Raw genomic sequence first — 23635 nt, 5'->3', positions numbered from 1 at the left:
ATTTCCATTCATTTATCAGAAACGACTATTTGTCGATGAAACAACAAAATAATGATAGAGATACTCACGCAGCACTCTCGGAATTGTTTAGCATCGATAGGCGAAGTAAAATTTAATCCCCAAGTATCTCCGGTAGCAGGATCTTTCCAATAGACGAAGCATTCCGAGGCTTGTCCAAGGCGAGTACCTTGTGGTAATAGATTATAAAGAGTGTTCAAAATTAACATATAATACGAGATTCCGTGATTATGAAAAGTTATCCCACAGTTAAAAACGTGATTAACATTCGGCCAAAATTTTGTTACTACCTGGGTATACAGGGTGTCCTGTGAGTTCCAAGTATCTGAGTTCCTGTATCTCCTAAGGTCAACGAAGGAAAAATTCCAAGTTTCCAAATGCAATATTCGCTGAGATATTCGAATTCAAAATCAGAGAGAAGTTGGGAAAGAGCAGCATAAAAATGAGGGAAAGGAGCGTTTGCTGTTCTTTCATAACCTTTCCCCGATTTTTGAATTCATATATCTTAGTTAATATTGCACCTAGAAACATAGAATTTTTTTCTGTTGGACTCGGGAGATGCAGGGCAACAGCTTTCTAACTGGAAGTAGAGGACAAGGAAACCGTTTAAAAATTTAGGTTTTTATACGGTTAGGTTTCATTTGAGTTTTAGGTTTAATTTAGCTTTTAGTTTGGTACTCACTGTATTTTCACTCTGAAAACTGGTACAGGGTAATTTTTGAACGCTTTTTGAGCATTTTTTAAATTGAAACTCTACCTCTACGACGGGCGGTTGATGGGATAAAGGTCCGCATTAACAATGACAAAACACCATGTTATATCATCGGATTTTTTTTCACCCCATCGATTATTAATTCGTACTCTTTGGCTATGCTGTAAGCATTGGCAAAAATCTGAAGTCATATCCGAAGATGATATGACGATGAAGATGAGCTATACTTCTTAATTTTTTAAAGATCTGATGGATCTATCTATCAGTTATACCTGATAGACCCGTACCAACATTTCCTGCAAAGTTTTGATTGAATCGAGACCCTAACCCAGTAGATGGTCATTAATGACCAGCTAAATTTCGTTTGTACTCATTCCGGTCTGGATTCAAGCTTTTTTTGGGCATATGTGACATGTGAATGGCAATGAAATTGAAGGGAAGAATGAGTTGTTGGCAATGAATTTTTTTGAATTTCTCACGATTTTTATTACTAAAATTCATTTTACATTAATCATCTTGAATCATATTTAAAACTGATTTTTACTTCTATTTTTTAGTTGATAGGAGTTCGTACTCACTCTACGGTTCACAGCCAAACAATCCGCTTATACCGCTTACAACGTTTGTTTACTCATGACATTTTTTTTTAATGGTATAAGTGGGATCCACTGTAATATTCTACTGGCTTTCTTCACTGGCAATTTTTTTTAAAGTGATGACGTTACTTGTACGGACAGTACATACAATATATCTTTTGAAACTCGAACTTACCAGGTTGAACAAGGCGTACGTCGAGAATTTTATCGACCTGTGAGTTGTAAGCCGTTATGTGGAACACGCACTCAGGGCTATCCTGGATGCACGTGATGTTCACGGGTACCAAGTCCTCGGACACTTGCTGCCATTTGACTGCTCCGCTTGTTGCGCTAACGTGAAATACCTCCGCCCATAGCCTGAGAATTACATAAACATAATAACATATCAATCATACCATTCAACCGTAACAAATCAAATCAAATTTATTGTTATCATATAATAGTACAGAAAAAATTTAGCAAGGAGTCAATCAAAAAAATGACCCATTCTGTTAAATGCTAGTAAAAATTAGTATGGAATGGAAAACAGAATAGTGTCAACTAAAAAAAAAAATCAAAATTATTCAAATTAAAATAAAAATTCATGGCAACAGAGGAGTGCAATTTAAAAATAGTTCTACATGCTGCATCAAAAAATATATATATTTTTGATATTAGAATAAAAAGCAAAAACAACTAGATATGTAGCATGTAATTAAATTAAACTATTACGTTATTTAAGAATTACATGAGCAACAGAAAACCATTAAAACAAATTTTCTATACCAACATGTATTGCATGACACATTTTTTAAAGGATGATAAATTAGTATTGTGAGTGATTTCTGGTGGCGATGTATTGTAGAATTTTGGCATAAGATAAGTAAAATGTTTCTTCAACAGTGTTTTATGAGGAAACGGAAGTGAATACATATTATTTAGTCTATTTGAAGATCGAGATGTATTTAAAGGCAAGGAGAATTGACCTTTGAATAGGAGGAGATTGGATTTATAGCACTTATAATTGACGTAATGTAAGTATTCCGAGATGTTGATGAAGTTGTATTGATGGTGTAGTAAAATTATTTGTGATGATTCTCTAATTGTTCTCTTATGGAGGCTGATTATAGGGTAAAGGGTTGAAAGGCAGTCAGAACCACAGACAGTTAGACCATATAGTAGGAGTGAGGGAAACAGAGAGTAATAAAGAGTTAGTAAAAACGACTTGAGTACTTGACATGACTCTTCCATTTAAGATTGTGATCAATGTATATGTCAAGGTATTTAATTGTAGTAACTTTTTCGAGACATGAACAATTACAATCAGAATTAATAGTACAATTGTGATTATGGAAAATTAAATTGGGTAAAAGTTAATATTTGTTTGGGAAGAGAAATTTATAAACTTGGTTTTCGTTAGCAACAACCCACTTTCGAATTCTAATTAAATCAGTATTGATTAGGTTAGTTAGAGATTGGAAATCGTTAGATAAATTAAGTAAAACAGGTACAGTAAAACCCCTCTTAATGGACACTCTTCAGAGCTCGTCACCCGTTTTTTTAAGACCGAATAATATAATTTCTCCTTGTATAATAAAAGTATGCATTTCAAACCCCTTATTAACGGTCACCCACTCTCTTACGGACGAATTTTTTTTTCTCCCGTCGGTGGCCGCAAAGTATTGCCGTATTAACCCTTTATTTATTGATAAAAAAACAGAAATAACAAAAAATTGAAACCAGCAGCGTGTGCTCTAGGAGGGACGTTTTTTACTGTAAAGAAACATCATCTCGGCTCAAGATCTTTGCGTGTGCCAATGTGTGCACATGATGTTTATTCATTTTTGTTCAGGAAAGTATAACCTTGACTTCGCTTCTATCAAAACGGAAACATTTTGAACCGATATAGTATTGTACATGTTCAAAATAATAATAATAATAATAATAATAATAAATAAATAAAATAAGATCCATCTAGATTAAGATTGTGTCAGGACTCTCCGAAAAAATCGTGACCGAATATACGCAATCTTTTTCCCACTGATGAAGTAATCATCCGACCATACACACACACACACCGATAAATAAAAAAGTAGATACAGTGGTGAGAGAATCCAATGTCCATAATCTCCTATGTACTGTATGAGGAAAAAAAGTGAGAGAGCGAGAGAGTTATATTACTTTGCAGAATCAATGTCGTACGTGACTCGAAATACGGGACACGAGAAGTCTGTAAAATGTCCGACACGGCGAAGGATAAAAAGAACTACCAAAAAGATAGGCAGACGGTGGCTCGGATGATCGAACTTGGTCCATCTTTTATGGATCTTCTGGCAGTTGGACATGATTGATCGCACGACGATCTGCTAATAAGTGGTTCCTTTCCTCACTCTTTCTTTTGTCTCTTTGCGATTTCTTCTCATTATTTCTCGTCGGTATTTCCTTATATTAAACTGACACTATACCGAGATTCCTAGAGTTTGGTATTTATTCCTTTACCGGAACCAAAGTACCTTATTTTGGTAATTAGATTAATGAATTATAAAGAGGTTTTTTTTTTTTGGTTCCGTAACCCTATAAGCCGAGCTCGATCGATCCTGCGGGTGAAATACTTAACAAACATTCATGTTTTCAAAAATTTCCCGGTCTTAAAGGGTTAATATGAGCTGTCCCGAACTCTAAAGATGATTTTTTCAGATGGCTTTCTTTCTTTCAAACAAAGTACAACTCTGGTTTATCGCCATCGGAAATTTACTTCCGATTGAGTGGTCCCGGAAGTGTGAGTATGTGTACCTAACCGACACCTTCTATAGCGTAAAGCCTCCGCGCGAAGCTCGCGACGCCATTGAAGTCACCCAGTTCACCTATATAGTCATTGGATATACTACTACTACTAAACCACACATGTACCTTGTGCATATTCCTCTGCGGAACTTCTAACGACTTGGTATATGTTGGGATATGCGTGTCCGTGTTGTGAACCTAAAGTGAAGCTTGTTTTTGTGTAATGCTTGTTATAGTGCTGCCATCTGCCACGTATTTTTCGAATGTTTGAATGTTCGAAGATTTTATCGTTGTAGGCCTGTTGCTCTCTGCGGCGAGATTTTTTTAGTGGGGAGATCGGCTTGCATTCGCATCTTGAATGCGAATGTGCAAGCACTTTGCCTAAAACTCTCGGCCAAAACTTTTTCACGTCGTCGGCCACTTCGCGAATTGGCCGCAATTCGGGCTTTGGACGTAATATATACACACCAAAAAAAAAAAAAAAAACACTTTGAACGCGATTTTTTCAGATTGTAGTTTTTGTGCTTATACTGTTTCCTTCGTGCCAGAATTGCTGAATATGCATTTTCAAAACACGGAAAATAATGTTTGAATGTCTCTGCCCCCCCATGTTACTACATGAGTGTCATTTGACTAAAACGCTTAGTAACATGCGTTTCAATTGGGGTTAAACATTCGCGTTTCTGACAACACTTAGACTACAAAATAAGGGAATCCTACCAGCTGATAACCCAAAAGAAGTGAAAATTTGCTCATTAAATGCTTTTTGTATGAGGTGGATGATATGTAAGATGTAAAAAGAATACAACACCGAAATTTCTGAAATTTTGTAAGAATATTTAGGCGACATATCATATGTGTCGCTATAATGAATCTCAATTGGGAATATCTGACCATTCGTTCGAATTTTATGAATTTTAAAAGTTTGAACAGACGAAAAAAATATAAATTTCAAAAATATAAATTAAAAATTTACTTAAAATTACATACACTCATTGCGATAAAAATTTCCGCACCAAGAAAAAATTGAAAATTTTATACATGTGAGTATAACTTTGGTATAAGTAAGTGATTACATATAATTAAAGCAAAACGATCATTTGTTACAGGAAAAACTACAAATGAATAGAAGTTGTAGTACCCTGTGTTGGGCCACCTCTAGTTTGAATACCCGATGCGATACGGGTAGGCATTGAGTATACAGGTTCGGTATGGTGTCCTGCCTCATCTCATTCCACAGTTGCTGTAAGCGAGCAACTGTGGAATGAGATGAAATTCCTAGGCTGCCCGACTTGCCGACCCAAGTGATCCCAGATGTGCTCGATTGCTGACAAATCTGGGGATGTACCACCTTCTGATTCTTAATAAGAATCCGCTTCTTAACTATGGATTTGATCTTTAGTTAAGAATCGAGAGAGAACTTTACTACCACATTCTTAACTAAGAATCGTTTTTGTTCCATAGTTAAGAATCGAGTTAAGAACCAAGGCTACCCACTTCTTAGCTTGATTCTTAGTAAACATTTTTTTTCTTCTATGCGAGATAACTTAAATTCTTTCTTTAATAGAAGTTTTCTATGATTCATATTTTAAAAAATGGAAAAAAAAATTAACAATGCATTTTTATTTCAAAATAAGGAATTCGTCAGACTTTTTAAGTTATCGAAAAGTTATCTGAAGGTTGTGTGGGAGAGTTGAAAACAGTGTTAGAGTCTATATACAGCACATATATGTTGATAATAGTGATAAAATATCGGATTATTTCAATAAAGTTTGATAAATTTTGCTACATTTATCACATTTACCAGTGATTATGCATAATTCTCAAATTTTCAATCCATAAATATCATGATCGATGAGTCGTAAACACAATTTTTTTCATATTATGGGAACTTAATATAACTCATATTATGGAATTATTAAATTCAAATCATATATGATTTGAAATTTTTTATTAGTTTAAAACTTAAGAGAAAATTGAATTTCGCCCACAAAATATGTGAGATAAAGCTTCAATCGGCCGAAATATAATTGTACATAAATTAAAAATCATTATTAACCTGCTGCTGCGTTTGTTTTTTTCACATACTTTGGTGTACGTGAAAAAGCAAACATTACAGAAGCGATGACCATTTTTAATATTGGTGTATTATCTGATCACTATATATTATTTTTATTTGGCCACGAAGCAGCTATGCAATACATGTACAGTACCACGTTCATTTCGCCATGACAATTAATTTAAAGAAACATGAAGCATATTATAAAAATTATTGTTAGTCTTGTAATGTTAGCTTCACTTACATACATAATGTAAACACAACGATGATTCATTTATCGCATTAACCATGGGTTGACAATTATGCATAATGACCTACAAATGTGATAGATTCACGGTATATGAGCAAAATTTATCAAACTTACCGAAATGGCCGGTGATTATTTATATAATAACCGCAGCTCTTTATCACTTTCACCATAACATATATAGCATAGCCCCTCTTCGTGGAGGGTGGCAGGGATCCATCCAGGGCCGATCCATCCCAGTGAACGTGGGATGAATCTTTGATTCGAATCATATCGGATGATTAAGTATGGATATGTTTGGTTTTTACTGTAACATATTAAAAAAATATTATGTATTTATCATTTCTTCAAAACCGTATTCACATTTGCTGAAATAATCTCCGCCATTTTTTCAGGCTAGCGTCGCTCTAAAATTTCTTTTCCTCCTTATCTTGTCAACAACAAGCTGTTGTTAATTTTTAGCTGGGTGCTGATTGGCCAATGGCGAAATTCCCCAAAAGGGAAATTTATCGGCCTGTCCATCGTCACGTGACCTTAAGAATAACTTTTAACAGTCACATCGTGGTTGCATTCGGAGCTCGATTCTTAACGTGATTCTTACGAACCGATTCTTACGTATGGATGATTGGTTATTAAGAATCAGAAGGTGGTACACCCCCTGGTTATCGGGCAGGCCAAGGAAGGGTGTTAATGTGGCGGAGGCATGTGCCTCTGACACTCGTACTGTATGTGGTCGAGCATTGTCCTGTTGAAAATGCCTCCTGGGGGCCCTGCCACGAATGGCAACACATATGGCTGAAGGATGCCACGAACGTACCGCTGGGCTGGCATGGTACCGTGGGTGAATTAGAGGTGACCTGGTGTCGTATGCGACGGCACCCAAATACCATCACACCAGCTGTGCGAGAGGTTTGCCTCTATATAGTGAAGGCACACACGTACACGGTTGTCATCACTGCCAAAATTGAACCTTGATTCGTCGCTGAAGGCGACCTGGTTCCATTTGATTGCGGGGAAACAATCCCGTCGAGATCGACACCACTCAAAACGGAGGCGACGATAAGTGGGTGTCATTGATAGCACAAGTAATGGGCGCGGCGATATGAAATGTTCTTAAGCAAGGCGCCTCGCGACGGCACGGACAGACACAGGGGCCTGTAGTGAAGCTGCTACCTATGTCCGAATGGCAGACAATGATGCAGTTGGCGCTGTGCGTGCTTGTCGAGTGATGTAATGGTCTTCTCGGATATTGGTCTGCCGTGGGGGTCCCGAGCATGGCCGCCGTGCATGCGACATCTCTATCATCCACTGGTCCCAACACCTCCTCACAGAAAAGTCAGATCGGCCTAAGTGGTCGAACACAATCACACACAAAAAAAAAAAAAGAGTTATTATCATTTAAATTGGGGCATCTACCAACAAATTTAAAATTGAAGGGCTATGGCCTCAACTTATGTGCAAAGACGATCAAATTGGTGCTTCGGACTACTCGCCGAGCTGACCACCCGGCGTCCATCATCCCGATGATTCTTCCCCCCTCGAACTCTGGCAGCTGATCATATTGTCTTCGATGGTGACGTAACGGCATCCCTAATGAAAAAGCATCCCTCTGCAACAGATTAATTACAGGCAAAATTCCTCTGCGTATCTTTTTTTTTTATACGCCAATGAGAACGAAATTCAACGCCCTCTGGGGAGCATTACACACTGAGCATTCACGATGTGCATCTAATCATTCGCATATCTGCTAGACACCTATCTGCATGGCAAGTTCCGTTACGCTTCGACAATACTTCTTGGGGAGCAAATTTTTATGGCACTGAGTGCATATGGATCAATTACTAAGTTTGAAGATTCATTTTACTGATAACGTCAAATTAACCCTTAAAATGCATATGTGCAAAGGGTTCTTCAAACTTTATTACTGCAGCACCAATTTGATCGCCTTTGCACATAAGTTGAGGTCATAGCCCTTCAATTTTAAATTTGTTGGTAGATGTCCCAATTTAAATAATAACTCTTTGTTGTGTGTGTGAATGTGAATTTCTCTAATTTTGTAAAAAACATTTTTTTTGCATTCCTGTTTTTATTCGCAGGTTTGCAATCGAAATTTTTTTCTTGCTATATTTGGAACCACAAAGAAAGTAATTAAAGTGAAACCTGTACGAGACGGAACTTCAAGGGATTGAAATAATATTCCGTTTTAGACAAGTTTATGTTTTATAAAGGTGTAAATAGCACTAATAACTGAACGGGCTATATTTTGATTCCGTTTAAGACAGGTTTCCGTCTCATACGGTGTCCGTCTTGAACAGGTTTCACTGTATATAAGTATTTGGAAAGTATATAATATCACTTTAATAAATTTTTTTTGTAAAATTCGAGAGAAAAAATTATAAAAATAATTATACATAGTTTTTTCTTGCCAAATTTTTTGGAGGAGAAAAATGATTACCGCATCGTGACTGTGGTTTTGATGGGTTGCCGTAACTAACGTAGACAATTATCACGAAAAAATATGCAAACTTGACGATGATTCCGAATCATGACTTTTGTTTTGATAAACTAACTCAGTTGCGTGAAAGGTTTAATATTTTATTCACGTGGATTTGAATGCATACCTGAGAAGATGTCCGTTTCTCCTCCTCGTTGTTTGCCATGGTGTGTCTTCGTAGCGATACGCTCGTCTGATGAGGGGAGCGCAAGAGCAGCTCAGCTTGTTTCCCATCGTTACGCCACTGCCGCTGCTGCTCTTCCCCCGCTAAACAAGCTACCCCTCGCTCTCTCACCAACAACGCAATGAAGATCTCGGCCCAAGCAGATGACACGCTAATGCCATTCTGTCTTCACTCACTGGCAGCTTCCAAATATCTAGAAAATACAATTAAAAAAAAACTGTCATATATAAAACAGAAAAAAACTCTATTTTAGTCATTATAACACAAACCGGTAATCCACATTTTAGGTTTTACAGAGCACTTTTTTCAAGAAAAAAGTTCGTCATAAAACAATAATTTCCATTAAGGTATTCGACTATCGACTACGTTCGAGAGCACTTTGTTAAAAAATAGTGCTGGAGTGAGACACTGGGGGACGGGGGGGGGGGGGTCGGAAGTGTTTCGAACCTGTGGGTGCTCGTCTTCGGATTTATTTAGGAAATTTTGATTTCTCTGAATGAATTTCAGAGGTTGCTCGGATCCGGGACACAAATTACCGTGGGTGTTCTCGAGCACCCACAACATCCCCGAGTCCGACGACACGGTACGTTACCTTCTTTGAACAGAATATTGGTGATTCTTGATTTTAAGATGTGCCAGTCTGGTGCATCGAGGATTGTCATAAACCTACCAAGTCGAAATTCAGAGATGAATGCTTCTCTGTTTTCGAAAATCATCGTGTCCCAGTGTGGAAGTTCCTCGAACAACGGCACTACCCACTATCAAATATGGCACATTTTTGCCTAGAGGGTGCGTTGCTTAGTCGGTAGAAGTGTCGAGGTGAAATTTTGAACTGGTTTCCGATCCGAAAAAGTTTTGTCACCATGAGCTGTTCACCAAGTATGCATTCAATATACAACTTGACTAACGAGAGGGAGGAAAAATAATAGAAAAAGAAATCTATAACAAAAGCAATTCGGAAGTAATTTTTTTGTGAGAAGACGGTACGGTGAGAAACACACAATGGATGAATAAACGCCAGGGGCTCTGCCACCGGGCTTATCCCGTTGCCGAGATCTCTTCCAGCCCAGCTTCGTGGCAGAGTCTGGAACAAAGTGATTGCACCTAACAGTCTGAGTGTGTAGCTAGTGTTGTGTTTCATATTTCAGTGCTGCCATCTATACTTCAAATTGTGAGTGAAGTGTAATGATTGAATATTTGTAACGTTGTAGGCATGTCGCTCTCTGTGGCGAGACTTTTTAACGGGGAGATCGGCTCACATTCGCGCCTTGAAGTTGGAAACCGCAGAAAACCAACTTCAGCCGATCACCACTGTGACGCCGGTGGGGGTTGAACCCGAATCCTCGCGATGCGAGTCCGTCGCTATGATCACTGGACCACCACAGCGGCGGTGAGAAACACACAGTAAATTATTTCCGTCACTAGAAAAAACGAATGTTTGTCAATCAGGAAGTCTGTGGTTGGAACCCAATAGCTCAAATAATGATCGCAAATTTAACATGATGCAAGATGCTTTTTTCGTTGTCGAGGGTCGCATGCAGCGGTGATTCTGTTAGCTGTTGGCCAACCCTGCTATACGTTATCCAAAAATTCTAAAAGAATTTGGTTTCAAACGTTCTGCATATAAAATTACCCCCCCCCCCCCGTCGCCACAGTGGTGGTCGGCTGAAGTTGGTTTTCCTGTGGTTCCCAACTTCGGGGCAAAATGTGAGCCGTTCTCCCCCGTTAAAAATTCTCGCCACGGAGAGCAATAGGCCTACGACGGTATAATTATTCAGTCATTACACTTCACTCATAGTTAGAAAATTGCTGGCAGATGGCAGCACTACACGTAAAAAAGCATTACAAAGAAACAAACTTCATGTCTGATTCATAAACACGTACACGCACATTCTGGCACGTACCAATTCGTTAGAAATTCCATACAGGAATGTGTACGAGAAGCATGTACGGTTAAGTAATAGTAGTAGTAACGTGACTAAATGACTAAAATGCATGGATGGTGGGGGGGGGGGGGGGGGGGTAGGAAGTGTAATGGAGCAAACTGCAACGGATAATTAGTGCTGCGTGGTCGTGGTAAGAGTCATCAGTTGCGCCATACGCCGCATTAAGATTAGACCGTATCTAAGAGGGATTACCACCCTTAGGAATAAAAGGTGCAGTTGGATGGTTAGTAGATGGGCCGTGCAATATGGACTTCGGGATCCCAAGAAGCATCAGCCCACCCAATGTCACATGTAACAAATCATCGAGCTTAATGTTTTATTTCGGTCAGAGAACAGAGTGAATGAACTTTTCTTTCAAACCGAGCACAACTTCACATCTACCGCGATGGGTAGTTCACTACCGAATGGGTTACGGCGGAATTGTGCATGTGTACCTAACAATCTAAATTCGTATTTAGTAGTTTTATGCATGAATTTTTCAGTGCTGAAACATATTTTTTAAACTATGAGTAAAACGTACTGATTGAATTGAATATCTGTATTATTGTAGGTCCGTTGCTCTCTGTGGTGAGACTTTAACAGGAAGATTGACTCGAATTCTCGCCTCAAAGGTGAGAACTATAGAATACCAACTTCAGCCGACCACCAATTAGCCGTCCGTAGGGTTCGAACCCGGTACGAACCTCGTGATACGAGTCTTTCACTATGATGATACGAACGCACAACGCATTTTAAGCCATCTGCCGTCGATAAATGGACGAGACTCTCAATGATAAGTACAAAGAGGTATTCTTAGATCAAATATATGTGCCGTCGTCGTTGCGAGTTCATTTTCTCAGCGTTTTCCCAACACCAGTGGTTGTGCATTTCCAGATTTCCAGGAGAATGCGGTTGCTGAATTTTAGATTATTCGTTTCTAGCCACCAGCAATGCTCTAAGCTACGCGCGTTCGCCAAATATGTTGTTGGTGCGTATCACTGTACGGCACACGAAAAAACAACAACAACGGGTCCGCACGGATATGAAATAACAGGAGAGAACTTGGCTTGAAGTCCGAGATTTTGCAACAACTCACTGACCAAAAACTGCAGCTTGCACCTGCGCTTTTTTCAGCTTGTCATGCGCTTCTTTATTTTGAATGGTTGTTTTGAATGGTGAATTTTCAATTGATGAGCATTAGTGTAATCCGTAAATCTAGAACACAGTTTCTCAAACTTTTGGTTCTATCGCCCCCCTTCTTAAGAAATTGTTTTGTCCGGTCGCTCTCAACTCAAGTCAACCCATAGGATCCTAAATTATATTCGTAGTTTCCACTACCTCCGGGCCATTCCATCACCCCCAGGAAGCGACATTGCCCACATTAAGAAAAACTGGTCTGAAGGATGTGGTCAGACAAGAGACACTGAGAAATCCGATCTGTTGTCTTGCTGATTTTCTTGGTGCCATAACAACGGCCCTTTGCTCGGGAATCAATCTCTCTTTTTTTATCGGCCACGATGATCTTTAGCAAAGTTATATATTTTTTTGGTTTTCCACTGGTATTTAAACATCATATTCAAAACTTATTTCACGAAACGATTCAAATTTGATTAGCTTCAATAGCTGAGGTTGTTTCTTGAAGACGCGTAAAGGAAAAGGGTGCGGGAGGGGGGGGGGGTTCAAACTTTAAACTTGGCCACTTCGAACATATAATCTGTATCACCATTTTCATTATGTATTCGAGTGTTAAATTACTCTATAAAGACGGAATATTTCGTGTTCTGGAGGGAGCACAAAAATTCTACGAGGTCTCTCGAAAACATACGTCTTTAATCCAGAAGAAAATTGAGATGGTTCTGAATATTTTTCCCATCAACTTTCGATCACGCTCTACGTGCACAAAAGGCGTCTCGTTCTTCATGGCACGGATCCAACAAGGTGATTGGTTGAGAAACACATTCTTTAACTACGTATATACTAGTACGCCATGTCCCATACCGAATTCACTTTGACCTGGATCAAGTTCAATATTATAGACGATATTTTTTCGCTATTTCTTTAAGCTGATCCAATTTTAAATTAGGATTGGATTTGGTTCAAAATATTACCAACCTCCTGTGAGGGAAACAGAATTTTTTTTCAGTTAATTAAACTTTAGTTCCAATTCGTTTAAATATGATGATATGTACCCTGATTATACAATACAATATTGCAAGATATACAGAAGACTGGATGTTGTGAAGATATTTATTATTTGCGATGTTAATTTTTTAAGGAAGGAAAAAACTCATCTCTGCCTCCACCGGGAGTCGAACCCGGGTCCCTCGATTGCCGGACGAGTGCTCTGACCACTAAGCTACAGAGGAGATAGAGATTTTTTCCTTCGCTAGAGCGTATATATGTCGAACGGAACCGTGCAATGGACGGTGAAACCGATCAGCTAATAGCTCATGGACGACGAGCCACCAGAGGGCTATATATATGACATGAATGTCGCTCTCCACTTGTTAATACAAGATATACAGAAGACTGGATGTTGTGAAGATATTTATTATTTGCGATGTTAATTTTTTAAGGAATCATTTTTCCTTAAAAAATTAACATCGCAAATAATAAATATCTTCACAACATCCAGTCTTCTGTATATCTTGTATTAACAAGTGGGGAGCGACATTTATGTCATATATATAGCCCTCTGGTGGCTCGTCGTCCATGAGCTATTAGCTGATCGGTTTCACCGTCCATTGCACGGTTCCGTTCGACATATATACGCTCTAGCGAAGGAAAAAATCTCTATCTCCTCTGTAGCTTAGTGGTCAGAGCACTCGTCCGGCAATCGAGGGACCCGGGTTCGACTCCCGGTGGAGGCAGAGATGAGTTTTTTCCTTCCTTAAAAAATTAACATCGCAAATAATAAATATCTTCACAACATCCAGTCTTCTGTATATCTTGTATTAACAAGTGGAGAGCGACATTCATGTCATATCAATACAATATTGATTTGCCGGTACGGGCCATTATAGTACCGGTAATTGGGGCTGGAAGAGATCTCGGCAACGGGATAAGTCCAGTGGCAAAGTTCTGGCGTTCATTCATTCAGTACCGGTAATTGGTAGCAATGGGTTTATAAAATTTATTGACTCAAAAGCATGCCGATGGTTTGAACAAAATTATTCGTAATCATATTCGATCTGAAAGGTCATTGTTGGCTATATGGTATTGCTTGAAAAGTCTTTATTGTCGGTATTATTGTTTGGAAATTCATTGTTTTTGGTATTATTGCCTGAAAAGTCATAGTTGCCGGCATAATTGCCTGAAAAGAGAGTCATTGTTCTCAGTATTATTGTCTAAGAAGTTTCTAATTCAAAATTCAAAAAATTTAAATTAATTTACAATTTAAGAGTCAATATTGCTGTCAGCATTATCGGAAAAGCCATTCTAGCCGATAACGATGTCTAGAAAGACTGAATTGCTGATAGCACTGTCTAGAAAAAGTCAGCATTATTTTATATCACCGGCAGATTAGTCATTGTTGCCGATGATGTCTCGAAAGTCAACATTGCTGATAGCATTGTCTAAAACGTCATTACACCTGGCAACACTGTTTCTAATGTCAACATTGCTGACAGCACTAGCGCACACACACACACCCGACCCGACCAGAACATGGTTCCCACTTTGTCCCCAGAGAGGTGACAGCACTGGCAGAAAAGTCATTGTGGCCGATATTATTGTTTGGAAAATCAATATTAGTGACGGCACCTGCCACAGAAGTCAACATCACTGATAGCACCTACCCGAAAACTCACCATAGACCTCTGATCATTCAACACCGACGATATTCAACTAGCTGAATACCAAGAAAAGGCTGAATTCAAGGAACTGAATATCAGTTATGGCCAAGAGTGCAATAAACCCTAACACGATACATACCTAAATCTTTATTAATGTCATAAAGAAAATATTTGAAAAAAACAACAAAGAATCAATTGGAATTCACACGAATGTTATTGCTTATATACTGAGCGGAAAAAAAATGGTTTTATGAGTTTTTTATATTATTTACTAACACATTTTTGAGAACATTTCTCACAAATAAAAGAACAAAAATAATGTATAAATGACACTTGGTATCCAATTTACTGGTCACACCCTCAGCACTATGATGACTTATTGCTTTTAATGCTGCCTCTACTCGTCTTTGATGGTTGTACAGGATGGGCAAAAAGTCCGTAGAAACTTTAAGAAAGGAATAGATCCCGGAAAAATAACCGAAATGAAAAACGTTTTGCAGGGTTAGCATCGCTTGGTCACGGAAAGTTTTTAAAGACCGGAAAAAACTAAAGAAACAGCTAATAGGTGGCACTGGTACAAGCGACTTCGGTGGAAATATGCAAATGAGAGGGTTATAAGGACTTGCGCTCCTAATCCACAATCAGTTCACCGTTGTAAATCGTGTATGTGGACCTACTGCAGTCTGCCGTTGCTGGATTTGTGACTCACCTGCAATATGTTATTCCCCTGTGGTGGTGGTCATGTGGAACACATACTGTTGTTAATAAATGATTTGGAGGCATTCTGTTCGTTATTTCCGTGTCTTTTCTTTGACTTCTGTACGTCAGCGCCACGTATCGGCTATTTTTTTTTAGTTTTTTTTTTTCCTGGCTTGAAAATATTCCCGTGACCTCTCTAGCGATGCCAACCCTGCGCAAACTGTTTTTTATTTCGGTTATTTTTCCGGTTTTTAAGAATTTTTCAAGTTCTTACGGACTTTTTGCCTACCCCGAGTAATCAACTCCCGGTGCCATAAATTGATGAATCAGATTGAGATCTGAAGATTTTAGTGTTTGACATTCAAATACCTATCCTCGGTGAACGACGCGTCCTTTCGTTGAAAATAGCAAAATAATTATCTCTATAAAAATTAAACCTAAACACAAGAAAAGATGGACGCTTGATCTCAAAGTCACAAATGATATTTAGGTAAGTTATAGCAGTCAGGCGTTTTGCACTTGGGATTATGACTCAAAGTACGGCCCAAGTAAAGCATTTGTCACGAAAACAAATGCATAGCTGCCAAGTCTCCCGGATTTTCCAGGGGGTTCCCGAATTTCTACTCTAAGATATTAAACATTTTTCACACTGAAAATCAATTTAATAATAATAAAAACATAAATCATGAGATTTTTGACTTCGTCAGACGCATAGATTACGAAACCATTTAGATGAAAGTATTGAAAGAGCAAAAGAGTATAATAATAAATAAGAGAAGTGGTGTACGATGGTTGTATTATATTGAGCTTCACGAAAAACAACTTAATTGTGAACATTATTCACATATATATAGATAAGTGAAAATACATTTGTGAACACGTATCTAATAGATATAATAATGTTGTTGCAAGAAAATTTTTTTTTGCTGTAGTTTATTCCTTTAGGCCTGCTGGAAGGACTTTTCAGTCCCTTGAAGCTACAAAGTGTTTGTATGTAATATGTGTGCATCCATTTTTTGTTGTTGTTTTTTTGTGTATTATATGTTTGTATTTGTGTATTATATGTTTGTATTTGTGTATTATATGTTTGTATTTGTGTATTATATGTTTGTATTTGTGTATTATATGTTTGTATTTGTGTACTACATTTCTAGATTTGTGTACTACATACTTGTATTCGTGTAACATGTCTGAATTTGTGAAATTAAAAAAAAAATCTCCCGGACTTCAAAAAAATTGTTATAGTGTATTTCCCGAATTTCACCCGTTATTGTAAAAAATCCCTACATTTTGGGGAAAAAATTATTCCTCAAGAATTTGCTTGGAAAAAAAAAAAGCAACTGCTACTTCATAAGCTTTGTGTAAATTGTCGCCATTTCGTAAAAGAAAATATTTCATTTTTTTTGGGGAGAGAAAACTAAATTAGCCAATCAGCAAGCGTCAATCCGGAAAATTCGAAATTGGCATGATCGCGTGTATCTGCTTTATCCATATGTCCCGTTTCGTGACCGACGGAGATTTTTTATTAGTTTCCGAGTTTTGATTTTTGAGAGGTAATTTAACCCAAGGACTTTTACTTACTGACTGGCCATGATTGGCGATGGCTTGTTCGGTGTCACGGTCTTTGCAACGGGAAAGTGTCCCTAAAATTTTCCTTTTACGAATGAAAAAATCCCTAAAATGTTTTAAAAAGATCCCTTTTACATTTATTTTTGTACGGAATTTGGATCCGCGCGAAAACCTCCAGAATTCTCATTCCCCAAATATTGCAGCTATGCAAATGTCACCCCTGCCAGCAAGAAAGGTGGTAGTTGTTTATAGTTTATGATTTTTCGTATTATTTTCACAAAATTTCTGCTCTGCCTAGTGTAACTGAAGACGATTCAACGGAAAACTTCGTTTTCTCAGTCGCCTGCCCGATTTTCTTGATTCTCATCAGTCAAAAACCCAACATTCTGGTTTCCATAAACGGAGCCAATATGTTTAAAACTATTTGGTTATCTCATAACCAAATATCCGCCTGGCAGTGCAGTGGTTAGGGAACTAGCTTCTCACTGTGCAGATCTGGGTTCGAATCCCGGTTCGGGCATGGATGTCTACTGATACTAATAAATTCCCTCGACGGATCATGCTGATCCCTTGGGAATACGTGAAGATCACGTTATTATTATTAATAACAAACTGACCACTCACAAGTAAAGGCTCCCAAGGTGTCCCCTCAAAAAATTATGAAAACATTCAACTCATCCAGAAATCCATAAAAACAAAAACATTTTACGGTGGCGTGCTGTTATTAAAGCCGCAAAAAATTATCACAAATAATGAAAACAGTTGGCCACTCATCGCCTCTTGCGATTCTTGGCGATTACCTATAAAAAAATTATTTTCACTCTCTTTACACACTTTCTAGCTCTCCTTCTTTCCTTCCTAATATATTTTTTTTATCTGTGATGTGTCTGATCATGTGTTGTTTGAATGACGTCACTCTAGGCTTGCGGGATTTTTAAATTCATTTTTGGCCTTTATTGGCGTGCAAAATATTAATATTTACTCTTTTTTTGTGACCCATAAAAATTCCCCGCCGGATTTTTCTATATTTCTGTGCATATTTAAATGAGAAGTATCAGTGGTAATTTTTTCAAAACTTTTTGAAGAGACACCACCTCTGGGACCCTTTCCTTGTTAGTAACTGTATCAAAATTCCAAAGCAAAACCCAGTGATTACTTAACCCTTATATGCATAGCTTTGCATATGTGCAAAGGGTCTTTTTTAACGCTCATTACTGGGGCTAATTTGAAGATAAAAATTTAGAAACGATTTTGAACAAAAGGTGAGGTCATAGACTTTTCATTTCATGTTTAGAATTTACTGGTAGATATTCAAATAAACGACAAATCTTTGTTTTGCTTGTTGGAGAGCATGTGTGGCTGCAATTTCGCTAAATTGGTAAGTTGTTAAAATGTTTGTTAGTTAAAAAGTTTTGTTTACATTCTTTTTTATCTTCAAGTTTACAACCCGAATTTCTTTCTTGCTACAGTTCGAATAACAAAGAAGATAGTTATGTATTTGGAAAGCAATAATGCTTTCTCGAACCATGTTTGGTCTGTTGAGATACGACAATGCGGTGTTCGCATTACATACCCTCCATATCTAGCCTTCGCCACCTACAGGTGCAAATGTGCTATGTAAGCCATGACTTTTATGTAGATTTATGAAATTTTTGGCTTCTATTTTTCGAAGCTCATACCCAAAGGGCTTAAAGAATTTAAAGTGCTTTGTGATAGCCACGACAACGTGGGATCGTGCCTCCCCAGTATCAACATCTACAAGATTTCCGTACATCATCACATTTTTTACTACATTTGTTCATTTACTAGATACTTTGTATTAAGCATTATATTCACATCCCAATTTTTACTGTATCACTTACTCATATGAGACTCAGAACTGCAGGAACATTCACTTTTATCCAATTTTCCCCAAGAAAACCGAAAAGAAAAGAAACGAAGGTTTCTTATCAAAGGAATCTTATCAGGGCCAATTCACAATTTGCGATAACATATTTATACATATTCCTAATTTTTTATATTATATAAAATATCTTGCTATTTATTAATATATTATATTTGCATTTATTTACATCAGTGGTTCTCAACCGGTGCTCTGCGGAGCCGTTGGGGCTTCTTGTGCTCTCTCAAGGGGCTCCGCGGCCGCTCGAGGAAAATAATAAAAAACAGTAAAATTTAAAAAAATGATTTTAAGTATTCTTAAATAGTAAAAATAAATCAGTAACTTTGATCAGTAATTAAAAATTTTCCCACGGGGGCTCCGCCATAGAATTATTTTACTAAAAACGGCTCCGCGAGTTAAAAAGAAGGTTGAGAACCACTGATTTACATCATTGCATACACATATTAATTCTATTTTTAATACGATCATATTTCTATTTTAAGAATATCTTTCTATGTACAAATCTAATAGCCTTCCACGACTTGTGGGGGTTTATACTGTATTTTGTGTAATCACTATATTTTATCTCCCTTAAGGGAGAAAATTAATATTTACAATATGTGTAATTTGCGTGTTAAAGGCCGGGAAAATTGAGCCCAGACATCGTGAATTCTTAGGCGTTCTTAGCATAACGTATTCTTCACCCTTCTGTAAGGGGATATGTTAGTAAGATGTTTTCATTCAGATGTATAAAGTTGTTCAGAGAGGTTTTTTTGCAATACTTTGGAGGAAATCGAAAACCGTCTCAATTTTTATGTCTCTTCTTATATGATGGTTACGTATATACCAAATTGCTTTTAGCGCTTTGAGCAAAAATTTGATTTGCTCACGTTCTATTTGTATGATAATAATGCTTTTCAATACATTTATTTTATGGGCGATTTTTGAAGCTCTGTACGTTCTCTTTAAAAGCAGTGCAATTCAAAATAGATTTTTTTCAAATAATTTTTCTGGCTTTGTATACGTATCAGTAACTATGAAATAATTGTTAGCTCAAAAAAACAAAACATGCATTTATTTGTTGAACACGGTAATTATGATTTTTATTACACTTTTTCAGCGGCTCTGATATTCACTAATACAGTTAAAGTACAATAACTCTTATAACTATTTTATATATTCACCGTGATAAATAATTATGTCAATATACTTTATTAAGCGTTATTTATATACAGGATGCATAACAAAAATCTTGGCACAGCACATTACTGGTGAATCGTTGATTCTAAATGCTAATTAGAAAAATTATCGAAATACCTTATACATAAATATTCATTTTTATGTCGGGCTGGTAGAGCTTGGAATAGACTTCCGCCCGATCTCGTTTGTACACCGTCGTATTTTGCAAACGACTATCAAGCTTTGACAGTTCGGGTTTCTTTAGCCATTTTAATGTAATGCCCGTCATGTATTACAGTATGTCATTATTTGGTCTTTTTTTTTCCTTTCTTTCCCGCAATGTAAGTGCAACCAGTCTTTTGTGGATGTAAATAAATAGATAAATAACTAACGTGTGACCTCAGATACATCATTCATATTACAAGGGGCTATATAGTTAATGAAATAAAAAAGTAACTTTTATACGGTCCCCTATACTCTACCTTTCAATTAGAAACTTGCTGCCCTGTATCTCCTGAGGCCAACAAAAAACTTCCTCTTGAGTTCAGAAATCAGAGAAAACTTCTGGTGGGGGGCAGGAGACCAGCATAAAGGAGGGGGGAAGCATTTTCTGTTGGTTTATGCTGTTCTTGAAAATTTTGGAAACGGAGAAAATTTGGAATTTTCTCCGTTTTTTCAAATCAAATATCTTGCGAATATTGCACTTAGAAACGTAGAATTTTTTTTGTTGGTCTCAAGAGAAATAAGACAACTTTCTTATTGGGTTTTTTGAGCACAGGGTGTTCATATAAAAACCTATATATTTTTTATTCAATACCAATACAGCGCCTTGCAATATGAATGGCATATCGTCAATTAGTTTACCTGACGAATTTGATATATTTGCAACACCTATTGGTAAATTCAAAGAGCTTCTTCTCTCCGATTGATCAGCGATTTTTTTTCTTTAAATGATGATTTCTTGTATTTGATTGTTAAAATATTTCGTTTATTTTTCATTTTATTTTTAATCGTCGTGTGTTTTTATTTATTTATTTTCATTTTTTATTGATCCGGTGATTTTATACAGCCCTTTATTTTACTTATTTGGTATTGACTAGTGTTTGTTTCTATTTTATGTATTTTATATCTGTGTATTGCATTCTATTCTGTTTGATTTTATTGCATTTACAATATTTAGGTCATACCTTGCTGTAATTGGATTGTTTTCTGTAGCGTGGTATTTAAATAAATAAATAAATATCTGCGATCTACACGTTATTTGGACACTTTTTCTAATTGGAAGTATGCCTCTAGGATCAACCATTCGCCAGTAATTTGCAGTTCCAGGTGTTGGATATTCAGGCCCGTCATTTAGGGGAGGGGCCGTTGCCCCCGCTGGATTTGAAAATACACTAAAAATGGTATATATATATATATATATACATGCATTGAGTACATGTGCTTTGCCCCCCCCCCCCCCCGGAAAAAGTTGAAATGACGGCCCTGTGTGGATATTCACTCTGTATACATAGTATTATCAATGACAAAAGCTGATGAATTCCTCTGGAAACTCCACAACCTTTGAATGATTCTGCCATATGTACTTTCATGAAGAGTTTTGTATAGTTCACTTACATAGTACTCACGAAGTGAGAATTGTCAGACGTGGGGAAAATTATATTTTTGCTCCAAAATATTCCCAGAAAAAAAATTTCGTCATTTTTCTGGTTTTGGATGTTTGCTTAAATGTGTAACAATGCATTTATATAATAACTATAATTTTTTCTGGTAAATTTTACGAGGAGAAAGAAAAATGTTTTTTTTCTTTTTCAATTTCATTGCTCAAATTGAGATCATCACTGATTTTCAAATAATGTATAAGTAGAATTTTGCTTGATTTTGGGGTGAGTAATTATTGTAAGTAAATATTGCCCCAATAGTTTCCGCACTGAAACGCGGAAAGTTCCCCAACCTAACTGTGCTAGGAACTTCTTTGTTGTTCAAATAAAGTGCTGTAACAAGTGCATTTTATTCTATAGTTTTTAAAGACGAAGTTATTTATGATGTTATAAAGTTATTTGTTAACTTATTTATGAAGAAGTCTGGGTTTTTTTTGGTTTATGAAGAAGAAAAGGAGACAATTCATTTTTTGCCTGAAAATAAAGGAGATTGTTAAAAAACACAAAAAAGCAACAACATCATGTTAGAAGGGTATTTTTCCCTCAAATAAGATGGAAGAGAATATATGACTTTCAAACAAAGTCAATTAAAAACTTGAAAATTAAAAAAAAATTCTAATAATTTTTTTAAAATTCTAGTTGAATTTGATATTTCCCACTCTTGTCTGAATCATAATAGGCTTAAAAACATTTCTTTGTGCTTAGAATCTCCTTTCAATTTGTTTTTAAAGCGAATTACTTATGTTTTTTTAGGTATTCCCTTATATATATATTTTTTATTGTGTTAAGAAAAAAAAATTAAGGTATCCAACTACGTTTTTAAAATGCCATTTTTTGGAAGAAAATATTGATTTTTATTTTTCATGAAAGTCATTTTTTGTTAAAAACAGGACTTGTTACGTTTATATGACGCTTACAATCGTAATTACGTGCACTTTAGTGTTGCATTTTTGCATGCAAGTAATCCGTGAATGAAAATTTCAAACGTGTTTTACGAAGAATGCTATTTTGGCATTTTACTTGAGTTTGAAACATGATTTTTCTAAAAATCTATTCATTCCATCATTACGAAATTTTAATATAATATTCTGCTATATAATTTTTGAGGACACATAAATCAAAATCTAAGGTCTATCACATATATTTTATAATAACAGCGTTTTATAGACGATATGTGGAAAGAAATTTCAAAAAAATCCACGCGCAAATTAACAGATTTGCATGTAACTTATAAGCATACCATACGACCCTTTAAATTTTGCTTTATAACCTGGACCATTGCTATCTAAATGTACTGTAAAAATGACAAAACATTCCATTCATAGAAGTTTTTGCAATCTTGTTTCGGCTTTTGCTTAAAATTTGACATAAAAGTGACTTTCCCATAGAAAATGACGTAAGTAGTATAAAATTTATTACTGTTTCTACCATTTTGGCACACTTTCCATCAAAAAAATGTCAAGTTCCCCGCAGTACCATTTTATAGAAAACTACACTCAAAAGTAGTCGGATACCTTAATAAAAAGTAAATGACAATTCCTACCTCCACACACGCGAGGAGAGTATTGTCACCGAAAATTTCTACTCTCACGTACGCAGGCATTCCTTGAACAAGAGCGAATGGTGCACTAAGACCTGTGTAAAAATGACTCAAAATCAGCTATCTTGAAAATGACTTTACCCGTATGGGATTCATGCATAAAACATTTGAGATCGAAATGGGGAACGGTCGGTTTGTTATTCAAGAAAAACCGTTGTCTAATATACTTCTGCGACAGACTATATGCAATGGGGAAAGATGATGACATCAGTGTTATTTTGATGGCATAGTGGTCTAGCACACTCACCTGATG

At 36.7% G+C, this 23635-nt stretch overlaps 1 protein-coding gene across 4 annotated transcripts in view; it reads right to left on the bottom strand.

Annotated features, from left to right (window-relative positions):
- Positions 1-23635, bottom strand: part of sif (guanine nucleotide exchange factor still life) — a 131472-nt gene that overhangs the window by 67429 nt on the left and 40408 nt on the right. For all 4 annotated transcript variants that reach the window (XM_089242887.1, XM_089242889.1, XM_089242886.1 and 1 more), the window contains exons 2-4: positions 9017-9266; positions 1502-1683; positions 69-187 (exon numbers count right to left, since the gene is read on the bottom strand). In XM_089242887.1, coding sequence (XP_089099013.1) covers positions 69-187; positions 1502-1683; positions 9017-9123 — 408 coding nt within the window. In that variant the 5' untranslated portion in view covers positions 9124-9266. The remainder of the gene's footprint in view (positions 1-68; positions 188-1501; positions 1684-9016; positions 9267-23635) is intronic.

The sequence above is a fragment of the Pholcus phalangioides genome, unplaced genomic scaffold, assembly GCF_987345545.1.
Source record: "Pholcus phalangioides strain wild (caught in Gottingen) unplaced genomic scaffold, Ppha-v1.0 ptg000015l_1, whole genome shotgun sequence".
NCBI lineage: Eukaryota > Metazoa > Arthropoda > Arachnida > Araneae > Pholcidae > Pholcus > Pholcus phalangioides.
This window is presented reverse-complemented; position numbering and strand designations above follow the sequence as displayed.